Source organism: Talpa europaea (genome assembly GCF_964194135.1).
Source record: "Talpa europaea genome assembly, chromosome: 5".
NCBI lineage: Eukaryota > Metazoa > Chordata > Mammalia > Eulipotyphla > Talpidae > Talpa > Talpa europaea.
The window spans coordinates 115,565,907-115,579,720 of record NC_140071.1 but is presented as its reverse complement, the minus strand read 5'-3'; the positions used below and the strand labels follow the sequence as shown (position 1 = coordinate 115,579,720).

At 41.7% G+C, this 13,814-nt stretch overlaps 1 protein-coding gene across 1 annotated transcript; it reads right to left on the bottom strand.

Moving 5' to 3' along the window:
- Window positions 1-586: 586 nt before the first annotated feature.
- SGCB (sarcoglycan beta) lies at window positions 587-12,318 on the bottom strand (the record flags this gene model as incomplete). Its single annotated transcript, XM_084233423.1, has 6 exons — window positions 587-790; window positions 3,758-3,889; window positions 4,175-4,366; window positions 4,990-5,175; window positions 6,372-6,578; window positions 12,283-12,318. The coding sequence occupies 6 exons, from the start codon at window positions 12,316-12,318 to the stop codon at window positions 587-589; spliced, it is 957 nt and encodes a 318-aa protein (XP_084089549.1).
- Window positions 12,319-13,814: the final 1,496 nt, after the last annotated feature.

Sequence of the window (13,814 nt, the reverse complement as noted above, 5' to 3'; positions counted from 1 at the left end):
CGAACACTTACTATTTATCATTATTTCAAGTAAACACTCTATTTTCTTCTTCTTTGTGCAAACTAAGGAACCATAGTTTTTCTTCTCTCACATATGTAAAGTTCTTTAATGACTTCAATTGCAAGATATGAAGAATATGGATGAAAGTGAATGTAGTAAAGTCTTTCCTCTTAGAATCCAAAAGACGGAGCGTGTCACATCTATTGACATGGTACCTTTCAATCACTCTAAGTGGGTCTATCCCCATTAGTTATCAAAAACTTTCAGAGAGTCTAAATAATTGTTGCAGTGCTTTATCTTTTAGAAAAGGAACAGTACTTTAAAAGCACTTCATTAAGGAGATTTTGATTTTACTCAACTTTTGATAATTATTTTAGAGAACTTTGAAGATCAGCACAACTTAATGAAATATAACAGAATTTGGGCTCTCTGAGAATTTCTAAATATCAAGACTATATAATAGTAGTGCTCTGCAGATAAAATAATTATGCGTTGTCACGAACTCTGTAAAAACATGATGTGCGTCGCTCTTAAAAAACAAAAGCCAAGTTTAGATGTGAGTATACTGGTGAACTCTCAGGTTCTTCTAGTAAGTGTTTCCACAGGGGTTGTCTGAGATTTGGCAGCCCATGTTCTGGCCTGTTACTTGAACTTTGAAGAGCGTCCCATCAGCACACATACACAGCTTGTAGCGCACCCACTCGTTGCTGCTAAACTGGTCTGCACTGGAGGAACTAGGTAGGCGAGTTGGGCTGACCATCACGGTTCCATTCAAGATGATGCTGTTTTCCTATTAGGAGAATAATGGCACAGTTTACTTACCCCCACAAGTGGCAATTGAATAAATTTAATAAGCAAAAGTTATTGGAATACTAACTAGAAAAGGATATAGTGAGGAAGAGTAGTCTTGGCCAAAGAAGCAGCAACAAAATACAAAACCAATGTCAAGATTCAAGTAGTGACTGACCTCTTGATGATAATTCATTATGTATATCAATACACTTGTAACACATTTGATTTCTCAATTAAAATTACATTAAAAGTCCTAGGTGCAAATAAAATTGAGGTTGAGGAAGTCTCAGATCATTTTCATTTCAAGTTTTAACAGTTACTGATCAGTTTCTGATAATGGTGGTGGGGGGGGAGTCTTTTTCTTCTGGAGGGAATGGATTTTAATTTCCAACCTTCTGCAATACCACAAATGAAGACTCAAACATGTAACTGTGAAGGCCAGGCATTCAATCGAAAGTGCCTGGAGGTTCTTTTTTTCAGGCCCACTGTTACAAGAATTTTGTACTGTAGGGCCTTAAAACCCCCTCTTTCAAGGAACTCCTAAACCTCTCCCTCCCGATTTCCTTCCCTCTCTCCTTTTCATTCATTCAACACATGATGATGAAATATCTTCCATGTTAGATACTATTCTAGGTGCTAGGACTACATCAGTAAACACACAGGCAAAGTTCAAGTTCTCACAGTGCTGACAGTTTCATAGGGCAGGCAAACACAGGAATAGGTAAGACAAATAGGACCTCAGATGGGATAAATGCTCTGAGAAAAGTCAGTCAGAGTAAGTAGAGAAAGTCACGGTAACCAGGTTCTACTTTACACAGAATGTCTGGGTACGGCCTCCCTGATGAGGCCAGAGTCCACAGGAAACTGGATGATGTGATAGAGTAAGCCAGATGGTCAACTGGGGAAGGGCACTCCAGGCAGAGAAAACAATACACACAAAAGCCTGAAGATGAAACTGTGCCTGGTGTTCGAGGAAGGTCAGAGTGGAGGCTAGTGTGGCTGAAGTCAAGAGTAACAGGACGACCGGTAGGACACAAGTGGAAGAAATAAGAAGGGAGCAGACACGTAAGGTTAGGAGTAGACTGTGGATTTTATTCTGAATTAGATTATTATTTCGAGAGAGACTGCTCCTAAGAGCAGGTGCGAAGTGTGGTAGTTTGCACCACAGAAGCTGTGGCGGTGGGCTGGTGAGAAGCAGCTGATGGTGTGCATCTTCTGAAGGGAAAGCCAGAGGGCTCTGCCTATGGACTGATGGGCATCACTTAGCCATATCAGAGCACTGAAAGAAATGCACGCTTTGGGAAAGGAGGGAGGATTATTATTTTTTTAAACTTGTTGAGTTTGAGGTGCCTAACATACTGAAGTGGAGATGGTTAAGAAGGCAGTTGGATATAAATCCTAGTTCAGAGGAGAGATTAATGCAGAGTTCCAAACATGAGAGTCATTGCCTTACAGCGGGAATTTAAAGCAATGACAGAAAGTTGGTTATGAAATAATGAAAATGGCCAACTATGTAGAGAGGACATGGAATAAACAGAATCAGTACAGGAACTTTCAATTTTGTTCCAATGCTGCCATCTTGTGGTCATTTAATTTTATTTTCTTTAAATGCCTAAAGTCATTTCTTAAAAGCCATTTAATTGAAAAAAATTCTAATGATTACCTTATACATTTCAAAACTGGCATGAATTACATAAAAAGTGAATTATCTTTTCAACACTGGCTTCTTTCACTGTGGAGAAATGTATGTACATATGTATCTTTCAAAGTATTTTAATATTTGTTATATTAACAGTAGGTAGAATTTTCAGGTGGGCAAAAAAAAAAAAATGGTAAATCGCTAGTGGCTATATACAAATCTGTTACATCTTATGCTTCTTTGAACTTCTAGTGCAGAAACAGCCCAGTGTGACCATTCTTCAATACTATTCTCTTGAAAAAATGGCTTCTTACTGCAGTACATGTAAAAAAGTCAGCACTGCAAACTCAGAGTCTGGAAAGAATCACATTTTATATTCATGTTAATTGTTTAGAGAGCTGAGTATGTGTTTTGGGGGGAAAAGCTGTTAATGAAAGTAAAGCAAATACTTACGAGGTTAATTTTTTTTAAAAAGGAGAAGAGTTATTTATTAAGTCTTTATTAGGTTTTAAGTTTGCTTTTGTCATTTAATGCTTAGTAAGACAAATTTTGTTAGCTTTAGTTAAGTAGCATATAGAAGGAGCCCAAAGGCATTCCGAAGAAATATATTTTGACCATAATGGTGAACAGGGAGGGGTGAGCGGTGGTTACAATGGGTGAAGGGGATAAAAACATACAGTCTTCCAGTTATAAAATAAATAATTCATGGGACTATAACCTAGTAACTACAGCTGATATTGCTCTTTGTAAAGTTGCTAATAGAGTAAATCTTCAAAGTTCTTATCACAAGAAAAAAAATTCTAACTCTCTATGCTAACAGATTGTGATGATCATTTCTCAATGTATACAACTATCCATTCATTATGTTGCACACCTGAAACTCAGTGAACCTCATTCCTCAGTGGGGGAAAAAATAAAAAAATAAAGAAGTTAGTGGCCAGAGTGAGGCTAACATGAAAATGAATCTGCATTCCCTGGATTCACACTGACTAATGACCAAGTAGGTTGAGGAGATAGGAAAATTCAATCTGACTTATAAATTAAAACTAAAAAACATCCACGAGAGCATCAGAAGTCATTTCTAATAAATGCCACAGGATTTCTCAAGGGAAACTAAAACAAAAAATACATATGTTCTGAGAAATAAAAGAGACATTTCACTAATTGCTTTGTACCTTTCTTGTACTTCACAATCCATTTTAAACATCTTGCTAAGCCAAAAGATAAACAACTACATTAGCATTTCAAATCATTGTATCCTATTCCACAGATGCATTTATGTACTCAAGATCTACTAATTCTTTAAAAATTCTTAAAAATACTCACAGCCTTGAACTCCATATTACCACCCATGTGAAATTCAATGGTTTTGCCCATAATGAATACGCCTTCATTTCCACGCACGATAGCACGTCCATCAACTTTTATATTTAGGTCACTAGTAGCGTTGCTGGTAATCTGAAAATATTTTTAAAAGTAGTGAAAAAATTTTGTAAATTAAATTGACAATTATTATCAGAGAGGAATAGGAACTTCAATCATGAACTATGAGTGATAAGTGTTTCATTATATTACATAGTTGTTGAGATAAAAAGAGAAGATTTGAAAATAATCACATTAGCTCATTGACAAGTTTAAAATGAATCCTTTCAATTGTTCTGAAATATAACCTTTGTAACTTCAGACATTGTAACTTTAGACATAATTCTATTCCATTAATAAGACAAAGAAAATAAATCATACCCTTTCAGTAGATGCTTTTTGAACATTCAAACTTTTCACTCCATTTGGCAAATGAAACTCATGCGTTTCATAGTCTGTGCTGAACAAGATATTTTGAGTCCTTGGGTCAAAAAACTGCATTCCAATGTCACTTGTAATAGAAGTTTTGTTCTTTTCTACACTGAGCTTTGTTGTCCCTTGCTGGAAAACAATCTTCAGAAAAACACTTAATTATGAATATGTTTCCAAAGAATACTGTAGGCAAAATTCACAAAGAACATTATAAAAAAATTAAAAAAGAATAGACTTCAAATAATTTTAACTGCATCTGTCTCCCCACCCCACTCACTTGGAGAGGTGAGAGCTTTAAAATGAGGGCTTGTGTGTTCACTTGCTTCTACTGCTCTGCGCAAGCACACAGGGCACATGGCCCAATGCCTAAGGCAGGCAGCAGGCAGTGAGAATACCCCCTGCAGGTCCTATTCTGTTGAAAACTTATCATAGCAGCCACTAGCATGGGCTGCAACTGACTAGATTGACGTATTCTCTTTTAGACTCCAAGAGAGTGGAGGGAATTATAACCCGGGAAGGACTTTATAAATGGTTTCCTAGTATAGAGGAAAGAGTAAACTATGTATTCTTATCACAACAGTTCTACTAGATATTGAAATCTAGAATACCAAGAAAAGACTTAACATTGATACTGTGTAAGGCCAGTAATGTTATTGAAAATATTTATGAAATTTCTCTGAAGGACAACAGCTATTTCCAACAGCCAATTCTAGATTTTTATAAGGAATTTTTCCTAATATCCCTCAGCGAATGTGGTTACTTACAGGTTGGTTGTTTCCTGTGATGACTAAATTTTCATTTCGCCTCCCTCCTACTGTGCTCTTGTAGAGAGGATGTATAATTCCCATGTCAGATACTTGCTTAAATCGAAGCAGACCACTTTCGTGAAACTCCATGCTATCGCAACCATTTGGTCCAATGCGAATCACAGCCCAGATAACAAGGGTTATCTAAAAAAGAAAACAAGCCCCGTGCTAACAGGTAACATATACTTCCTGAAGAGTACCGCCAGCAAGAAGAGCACAACAAATAAGTGGTATTGCACTCATAAACAAAACCAACTTTGTTTTTATCAAAGTACTACAAGCAAATAGCTGAAAATAAAGGGTGCTGAAAGATCTATAATAAAAAAAAGCAGTCTCATTTCTTCTACCTTTACCACATCTCAGTCCCTAGAACCTACCATTTTTGATAATTCTAGGTATTCCACCTAGAATTTATCTCTGCATTCCTAAATAATATGTGTATCTTGTTCATGATCAGTCTTGGGTACACCAGCAATCCCTCTGACAGTATCTATCCACACACATGCCAGGGGGTTTCAGATTCAATCATCAGATACAATCTTAGATTTAAAGTCATCTTTAAAAAAGCAAGTATCTTTGGAAAAGGTTATACACCAAGTCCTCGGCATCTTAGTGTAAACCAGCCTACCAGTTCCTTTTTTTCTTCGACAACAGAGATTTAGTACTATAAAATATAAAATTTTACTGCCATCAATGGGGTACAATTTTAAAATCAAGCTGAGGAGGCAAGACTAAATGCTGGAAAAGTTAACTCAAAATAGAAAGGATTGCATTTTTAGGATTACATTTTTAGGAAATAAAGATATCTTGACAAAGATTACTGAGTTGACTCCATCAATATGAAAATTGTCTTTTTTTTTTTTTTTAAAGATTTATTTATTTATTTATACAAGCACTGGGTACAGTCAGAAGCGCGGGAGGGTGAGAGAATTCACCAGAGTCAGAGCGGGGAGCAGAGCAGGCAGAAGGACTGAAGTACACTGCTAAGGGGAGCAGCGGGTGGCAGGAGAGGTCTGAGCGCCATGTGGGACCCTCCTCCGGTGGCCGGGGAGCAGCCGGGGATTGAACTGGCGCTGCAGAGGCTGCGGGCAGCTTCGCAACCCAGCGCTCAACCGCTGCGCCACCGGGGAGGCCCTGAAAATTGTCTTTTAAAGGAAAAAAATCCATGAGCATTTTTTTCTAAATAAAATGAATACTTGCCAATATTAGCATACCAGATTTTTTACATATGAAATACTCACTGAAATTCAATAAACGATAAAAGATGTATAGAAAAGCAGAAAGAAGAAAAAAATTCTCCAAGATAATTAAAAAGAGCATATTCTGTATTATATACTCACAATTAAATTGATGACAGCCAGAATAAATAAGAGGATAATCACACAGATGGCTAAATTGCCCTTTCTCCCTCTCAGTCCTGTTTTATGGAGACGATCTTCATCAATGGGAATGTATCCGGCTTTGAAGTTACTATTATGCTCTTTATTAACATTCCTTCTCTCAACAGCCTTTTCACGCATGGACTTCTTTACAGGACCATTGGAACTCTGTTAAAAACAAAACACAACAGGGTTTTGAACAGGATGGAACAGTTTTACCCTCTTTCTGATGTGTTAACCTCAAATTAATAAAGTTGAATTGGCTAGAGATACTTTTTCCACTAATAAACTTCAAGTCATGTTGAGTTGCAAGCTCCAAGTAAGGACATTACTGCGCTTAGAGGTGTGGTAGAGGAAAACTTCAATGTGACTATTTCATAATAAATTTTTCCTCTCTGCTTTTAATATTCCTATTGTCAGGACAGTGTACAGTTCACTTGGGGGAAGAGTTGACACATACATCCCACTGTGGGTAATCTTGTTTTTATTAATGATTTATTTACTTGTGTATATATATATATTTTTTAAAGATTTATTATTTATTTATTTATACAAGCACTGGGTACAGTCAGAAGCACGGGAGGGTGAGAGAATTCACCAGAGCCAGAGCGGGGAGCAGAGCAGGCAGAAGGACCGAAGTACACTGCTGAGGGGAGCAGCGGGCACAGCAGAGAGGTATGTGCGCCATGTGGGACCCTCCTCCAGTGGCCTGGGAGCAGCTGGGGATCGAACTGGCGCTGCAGAGGCTGCAGGCAGCTTTGCAACCCAGCGCTCAATCGCTGCACCACTGGGGAGGCCCTACTTGTGTATATTTTTTTACTTATATGAGAAAAATCTGGAAAGGCTGACAACACTTTATTACTTATCCCTCCGATGAGCAGCAGCTTTCAAAGTATGGGGCAGGGAGTTCTGAGGGAGTTGCCTGGACCTCTTCAGGGATATAGAGGGTCAAAACTATTTCTTCAAAATAACACAAGATTTATTTTCCTTTTTACTCTCCGTTATGAATGTATAATGGTGTTATCCAGAGGATATAGGACTATATGTGATGATATAACAGATAATGAAATGTGTACTTGTGTTTTAATTTTTTTGCTTTAATTTCTAATACAGTAAATATCAATGGATATGACTGATATAAACAAAAGCTCTATTGTATCCTCAGTAATTTTCCAGTGTAAAAAGAACCTGAGACCAAAAAGTTAGAACTTCGGACAGACTATGTTTAAATGACATTTCAGGTGATAATCTGGTAATCCTGAACTTGAACTACAAAAGGAATGGGTAGAAATGGGTATTGGCCAAGTTACATATTTTTTTTAGCTTTGAGAAAATTCATTTATTGAATAGGCATTTATTAGGTACTTTATGCTTAATACCACAAATATCCAGGACAGAATCCTTATATTTTGGATATTACTCTGGACATGTGATTTGATGTATGGAATAGTTAACAATATAATAAAGTGCAGGTGTGAAAACCAACTGTCTAGACAAGCTGTGGCGCTCAATGGGAAGCAGTGAGTGTGTGGTGTGGTCAGGAAAGCCAGGAGGATCAGATCTGGCAACATAAGGAGAATAAAGTTGGAAAAATAGGGAAGGCTATGGAAAACCTGGGACAGAGGGACACAGATTGGTCTCTATGTTTGTTCAATTAGAATTCACTGGAGGTATCTGGATATGAATGACATAAGTTCTTCAAGAGGAGAAAACATTCTTTTGTCTAGAAATGTAAAAGACAAGGTGATCAACCAAGACAAAGTAGAGAGGGCTACTAAAATCTTATCATGGTACAGGGATAGTAAGATGGTTGAGGGCTTACAGAAAATGAAAAGAGCAAGCATTATCATTGTGAGAAAGTGGCAGATAAAAACTAAAAATTCACAAAGCAAGAAGTCAGGCTCTGCAAAAGATAATTCAGTGAACTATCACTATTTGCAGATGATAAGATACTATACATAGAGAACCCTAAAAACTCCACAGAAAAACTAATCAAACTAATTAATCAGTTTTGTAAAGTAGCAGGATACAAATTAGCACACAAAAATCAGTAGCCTTCCTATACACAAACAATAAATCTGAAGAAGAAGTCAAGAAAACCATCCCTTTTATTACTGAAACAAAAAAAAATCAAATACTTGGGAATAAACCTAACAAAAGAGGTAAAGGACCTATACAAAGAAAACTATAAAACACTGTTAAAAGAAATAGAAGACGACACAAAGAAGTGGAAAGACATCACCTGCTCATAGATTGGAAGAATTAACATTATCAAAATGGCCATTCTACCAAAAGCAATTTACAGATTCAATGTTATTCCAATAAAAATTCAATGACATTCTTCAAAGAAATAGAACAAACATTGATGAAATTCATATGGAGCCACCAAAAACCCCGAATGGCCAAAGCTCTCCTGAAAAAAAAAAAGAAGGGAATGGAGATGTCACACTCCCAGACTTCAAACTATACTATGAAGCTGTAATAATCAAAACTGCATCATATTGGAACAAGAACAGACACACGGACCAATGGAACGAATAGAAAATCCAGAAATAAACCCATAGATTTACGGCCAATTAATCTTTGACAAAGGAGCAAAGACTATGCAATGGAGCAAAAAAAGTTTGTTCAATAAATGGTGCTGGGAAAACTGGGTCGCTACATGCAAAAGAATGAAGCTTGACTACTACTTCACACCATGCACAAAAACCAACTCTTAATGGATTAAAGAACTAGACATAAGACCTGAAACCATAAAATATATGGAAGGAAATATAGGCGAAACACTACGTGATATGCACATCAAAGACATCTTTACAGACACATCACCCAAAGCAGTGATAGTGAATGCAAAGATAAACATCTGGGACTACATCAAATTAAAGAGCTTCTGTACAGCAAAAGAGACAGTAATCAAAACAAAGAGATACCCCACCGATTGAGAGAAATTTTTTGCACACAACACTAATGATAAAATATTGATCACAAAAATTTACAAAAAGCTGACAAGACTCAACAAAAACAAAGTGAATAACCCAGTCAAAAAATGGGCAGAAGAGCTAAAAATAAACTTCTCCAAAGAGGAAATGCAAATGGCCAACAGGCATATGAAAAAATGTTCAACATCACTTGTAATCAGGGAAATGCAAATCAAAACCAAAATTAGATACCATCTGACACCAGTGAAAATGGCACATATTAAAAAAACTAGCAACAACAAATGTTGGCGAGGATGTGGAGAAAAGGGAACTCTCTAGCACTGCTGGTGGGAGTGCAAACTGGTCCAACCACCCTGGAGAGCTTTGTGGAGATTCCTCAATCTGCTAAAGATGGAGCTTCCATATGATCCAGCAATTCCACTCCTAGGTATTTACCCAAAGAACACAGAAACATTACTTCAAAAGGGCACCTGCACCCCTATGTTTATGGCAGCACTATTTATAATAGGTAAGCTATGGAAACAACCCAAATGCCCAAAAATAGATGACTGGATCAAGAAGATGTGGTACATATACACAATGGAATATTACTCAGCAATCAAAAAAGATAAACTCATGCAATTTGCAGCTACAGGGATCATGCTCAGCGAAATAAGCCAGAAAGAAAAAGAAAAATACTGGATGGTGTCACTCATAGCAGGAATTTAGAAAACCTAAATAAGGGACCAGGAAAAAGACTAATTATAATAAAGTAAAAAAATCAACAAGCAACCATAAACCAGAGGCACACTACAGGTGGGGGAGAAGGGAGTAGGATCAAAACAAGTAGGGTGGGAGTTGTATGGGGACTAAAACCAAGATGACAATGTATACATTGTGCAAAAATGAAAAATGATGTAAAAATATATAAAACAAAGAAAAAAAGAATAACGGGCCTTATCCTGGAGGTGATGGGGTACTACTGAAGATTTAAGATAGGATAGTGATATTGGACTTACAGGACAGCACATCAAACCACAAAGAGATAACTGGAATTGAAGGGCATAGAGATGAAGACATCTACATCAGGTTTCCCTACAATCCAAATGAAGGCTTGACTAAACTTTGCAATGGGGATGAAGAGAAGATTAGAGAAATTTTGAGGTAGAACAGACAGGAACTTGTGATTGATTGGATATAAGGGTGAAACACAGGGATCTAGGATGACTCCCAACTAGAACTAGCTACATAATTTGTAGAGTCCAAAATAAAAATATGAGACTCTTTGTTCAAATGTCAAGCCTGGGGCAGGAGATAACTGAACCAAGTGTGGGTCCCTTTTGAGCTCTCTCTCCTAAGCTGGCCCTGCTCCCAAGTTTCTGGCTGGGTTAACCAGATGAATGGATGGCAGTAGCTCTTTTTAGAGTAAGTATGATGCAATCTACTTTTGAACATTTTTAAGTTTGAAAGGCCTGTATAAAGATTCATTTAAGTTCATGGCTTCAGATATAAAACATAACTCTGAAGTGGAGAGTGAGGAATGATCAGATAGTCCCATTTTGTATACAGCAAGAATAGAAACTCAAGTACACCTTGCCAGGTGACAGGGCCTCCCTGGTGGTGCAGCAGGTTGAGCTCAGCACTGTAAAGCTGTCTGCAGCCCTTGCAGGCCAGGGAGATTCCCATACGGAGTGGCAGACCTCTCCTGTCATGCCTGCTGCTCCCCTCAGCAGTGTATTTCAGTCAGTCTGCCTGTTCTGCTCCCTGCTCTGTCTCTGGTGAATCCTCTCACCCTCCTGTGCCTCTGGCCTGTACCCCAGCTCTTGTATAAAAATAAAGGAAGCTTTTTTTTTTTTTTAAAAAGAAACTCAAGAACAGCAATAGGTGATGTAGATGAAAAAAGAGTAATCCAAACCACAAGCTGATAAATGAGGGAGGAAAGGTAAGGAACAATTTCATGATTTCTCACCTGTCACTCATTCATTTCTGTTTTATTTTATGTTATGACCTATAGCTTACCTGTTCTGCAGTTAAGCTAATTGCTCTGCATTTATTTGGCAGTTTGACTTTAAACTGCTTGAAGGCTGGTTTCATGTCCTCTGTTAGGTCCCTTAGAAAGACTCCGCCGGTGATATTTATCTACTAGAAAGATTTTCTGTAAACAGAATGTTGCTAACTAATATTGCAATAGGGATGTAACGATTAAGGGAGAATCATGACTATAAAAATTATTATTATTATAAACCCCCCTAGTAACCACAGATATGGATACGTATGTGTAAATACATGTATGTATATATACACGTGTCTTAGCTTGTTGGGGAGGGGAGGGGAAGCAGTGTTTTAAACGATTCTAGGTTACAAGTTTGCAATGCAGATCAGGAAATTATTGACAGAGCATTTTTAAAAGATGACTTTACTCTAACTGGACAGGAGACGGCTTTATAACGCAGACTACTCAATCTCCAAAACCCAAGTGGCAGGAGAGGCCTGGCCGGCTGCAGCTCAGGATGGCAGAAAAAGGAGCGGCTGCAAACCGACACCCGAGCAACAGCTGATCGCGCTCGCCGGGGCCGGGCGCCCGGCAGCTCCCGGGGTGATGCTATTTTTACCCGCGTCTCCGCTGCCCGGTGCCAGGCGCGTCCCGGGCACGTCTCGAGCAGGCTCCGGCTCTCCCGACCGCCTCCCGGGCCCTCCGCGCGGGCATCCCCCTGACTCCGGCCGGGGACAGCCAGGCCAGGCCGGGGGTCGCGGCACGTCCCCTTCCCCGGCCCCGGAGCCCCGACCCGGGGACGCCACAGCGACTGCCGGCATCCCGGGCGGCGGACAGCTCCTCCAGCCCCGCCCCGCCCGGCCCGGCCCGGCCCGGCGCCCCCGCCGGCCCCACCGCGCGCTCCGCCGCCGGGATCCCGGCCCCCGCCCCTCCGGGCCTCGGCGCGGCGGGGCTCACAGACCTGCTCGGCCGCAGCCGCGCTCGCCGCTGCCGCCATCTTCCCACGCCCGCCCGGCCCGCGCCGCGCAGCGCCGCGCCCCCTGCGCCTGCGCCCTGGAGAGGCTGGAAGGCGCGGCGGGGGGGGGGGGGCTGTTCCTCCCGCCTCTCCCCTCCTCGCCCCTCCTCTCCCCTCCTCCCTACCCACCGCTCCCGCCCAGTACCAACGCCAGCCGCCGCCTCGCCCGGGAAAAGAGGCTCCGAGCCCGCAGGACTGCAGCCCCCGCCGCCGCCCGACCCCCCAGAACTGAGGCCTCGGGGCGCGTCCCCGCGGGTGCGCTCCGAACCCAAGAGGCCCCCTCCCTCCCCTCTCCTCCCCTCCCCTCCCCGCCCCTCCCTTCCCCGCCCCGCCCCGCCCCGCCCCGCATCTCTCGGACGAGGGTGCGAACGGGGCGCTTTGGACTAGGCGCCCCGTGGGCGGGGACTAGGGGGCGCTGTGCGCGCAGAAGTGAACACATCCTTTACACAACTAAAGCCTTAGAAACGGAAAGCCCCCGGGAGGGCTGAAGCTCGCTTTAGGGATGCTGCTGAACCCGTGGCGTCGTCGGGTGCTCTTGCCAGGTGACAGTGGGGTGGGGTTTTCGTTTCCATCTGTGAGCTGGGGAACCTAACTTTACAGATACTCCCCGCACCCCAGGACGCCTTCCCTAAGTGCCAGTCACTTGCACCTGTCAGCAAGGCCCCACGTGCCAGTCACTTGCACTTGCACCTGTCAGGTGAGGGCAGTGGCGATGCGAGCAAGGTGTGAGGATACCTCCCTTAGCGGAAACCGCCGCTGGCAGGCACCTGTGGGGCCTTGGGTGGCCTGACTCAGCTGGAAGCACCAAGACAACTGCCAGCCAGAGCTGCCTTTCCCTGGGAACTAGCTCAGTTTTATTTTTCCATGACCGGGGCTGTTCGTCCTCTACTATACATATCAGAGGACCCCTGTGAGCTTCAGATAGTGTGGCACGTGATAAGTAATGCCTCCCAAAGTTTTCCTGTCTCTCTCCGATTTTGGCTATGGTCAGTATCTAGCTTATTATGAAACTCTGACTGTAGGGTAAAGAAAATATCAGGCTTTTCTGCCCTTCCGCCATCAGGATAGATGATGGATCCTTGTCCTGAATGCATGCCTGATGGCGGGCACCTGGAATAGGGTGTGGGCATAGGTAGATGGGATTCAGCTGAGCTGAGACTGTGCTTTTAAGGGCGGCGTCACAGGGGTGACGCCAGCAGCAGCAGCAGCACCAGCAGCAGCAGTAGAAGCCGAAGCCGAGAAGCAGCAGAACGAACTCTAGAGAGCCCAGATAGAGTGAAGACTTGCTGGGGGCTGGGAGGCCTGCCAGCCTCCCAGCCCCCCCAGCCAGCACCCCTGCCTGTCATATGCCTGGTGAACCCCAAATAAAAAACCTGCAAAACTACTGAGGACTCTGACTCCTCCTTTACCCGGTCTGCATGGGATCAGAAAACCTGCACTGTGCCTGTTTCTGCCCTTACAATTGGCGTAAGTCGGCA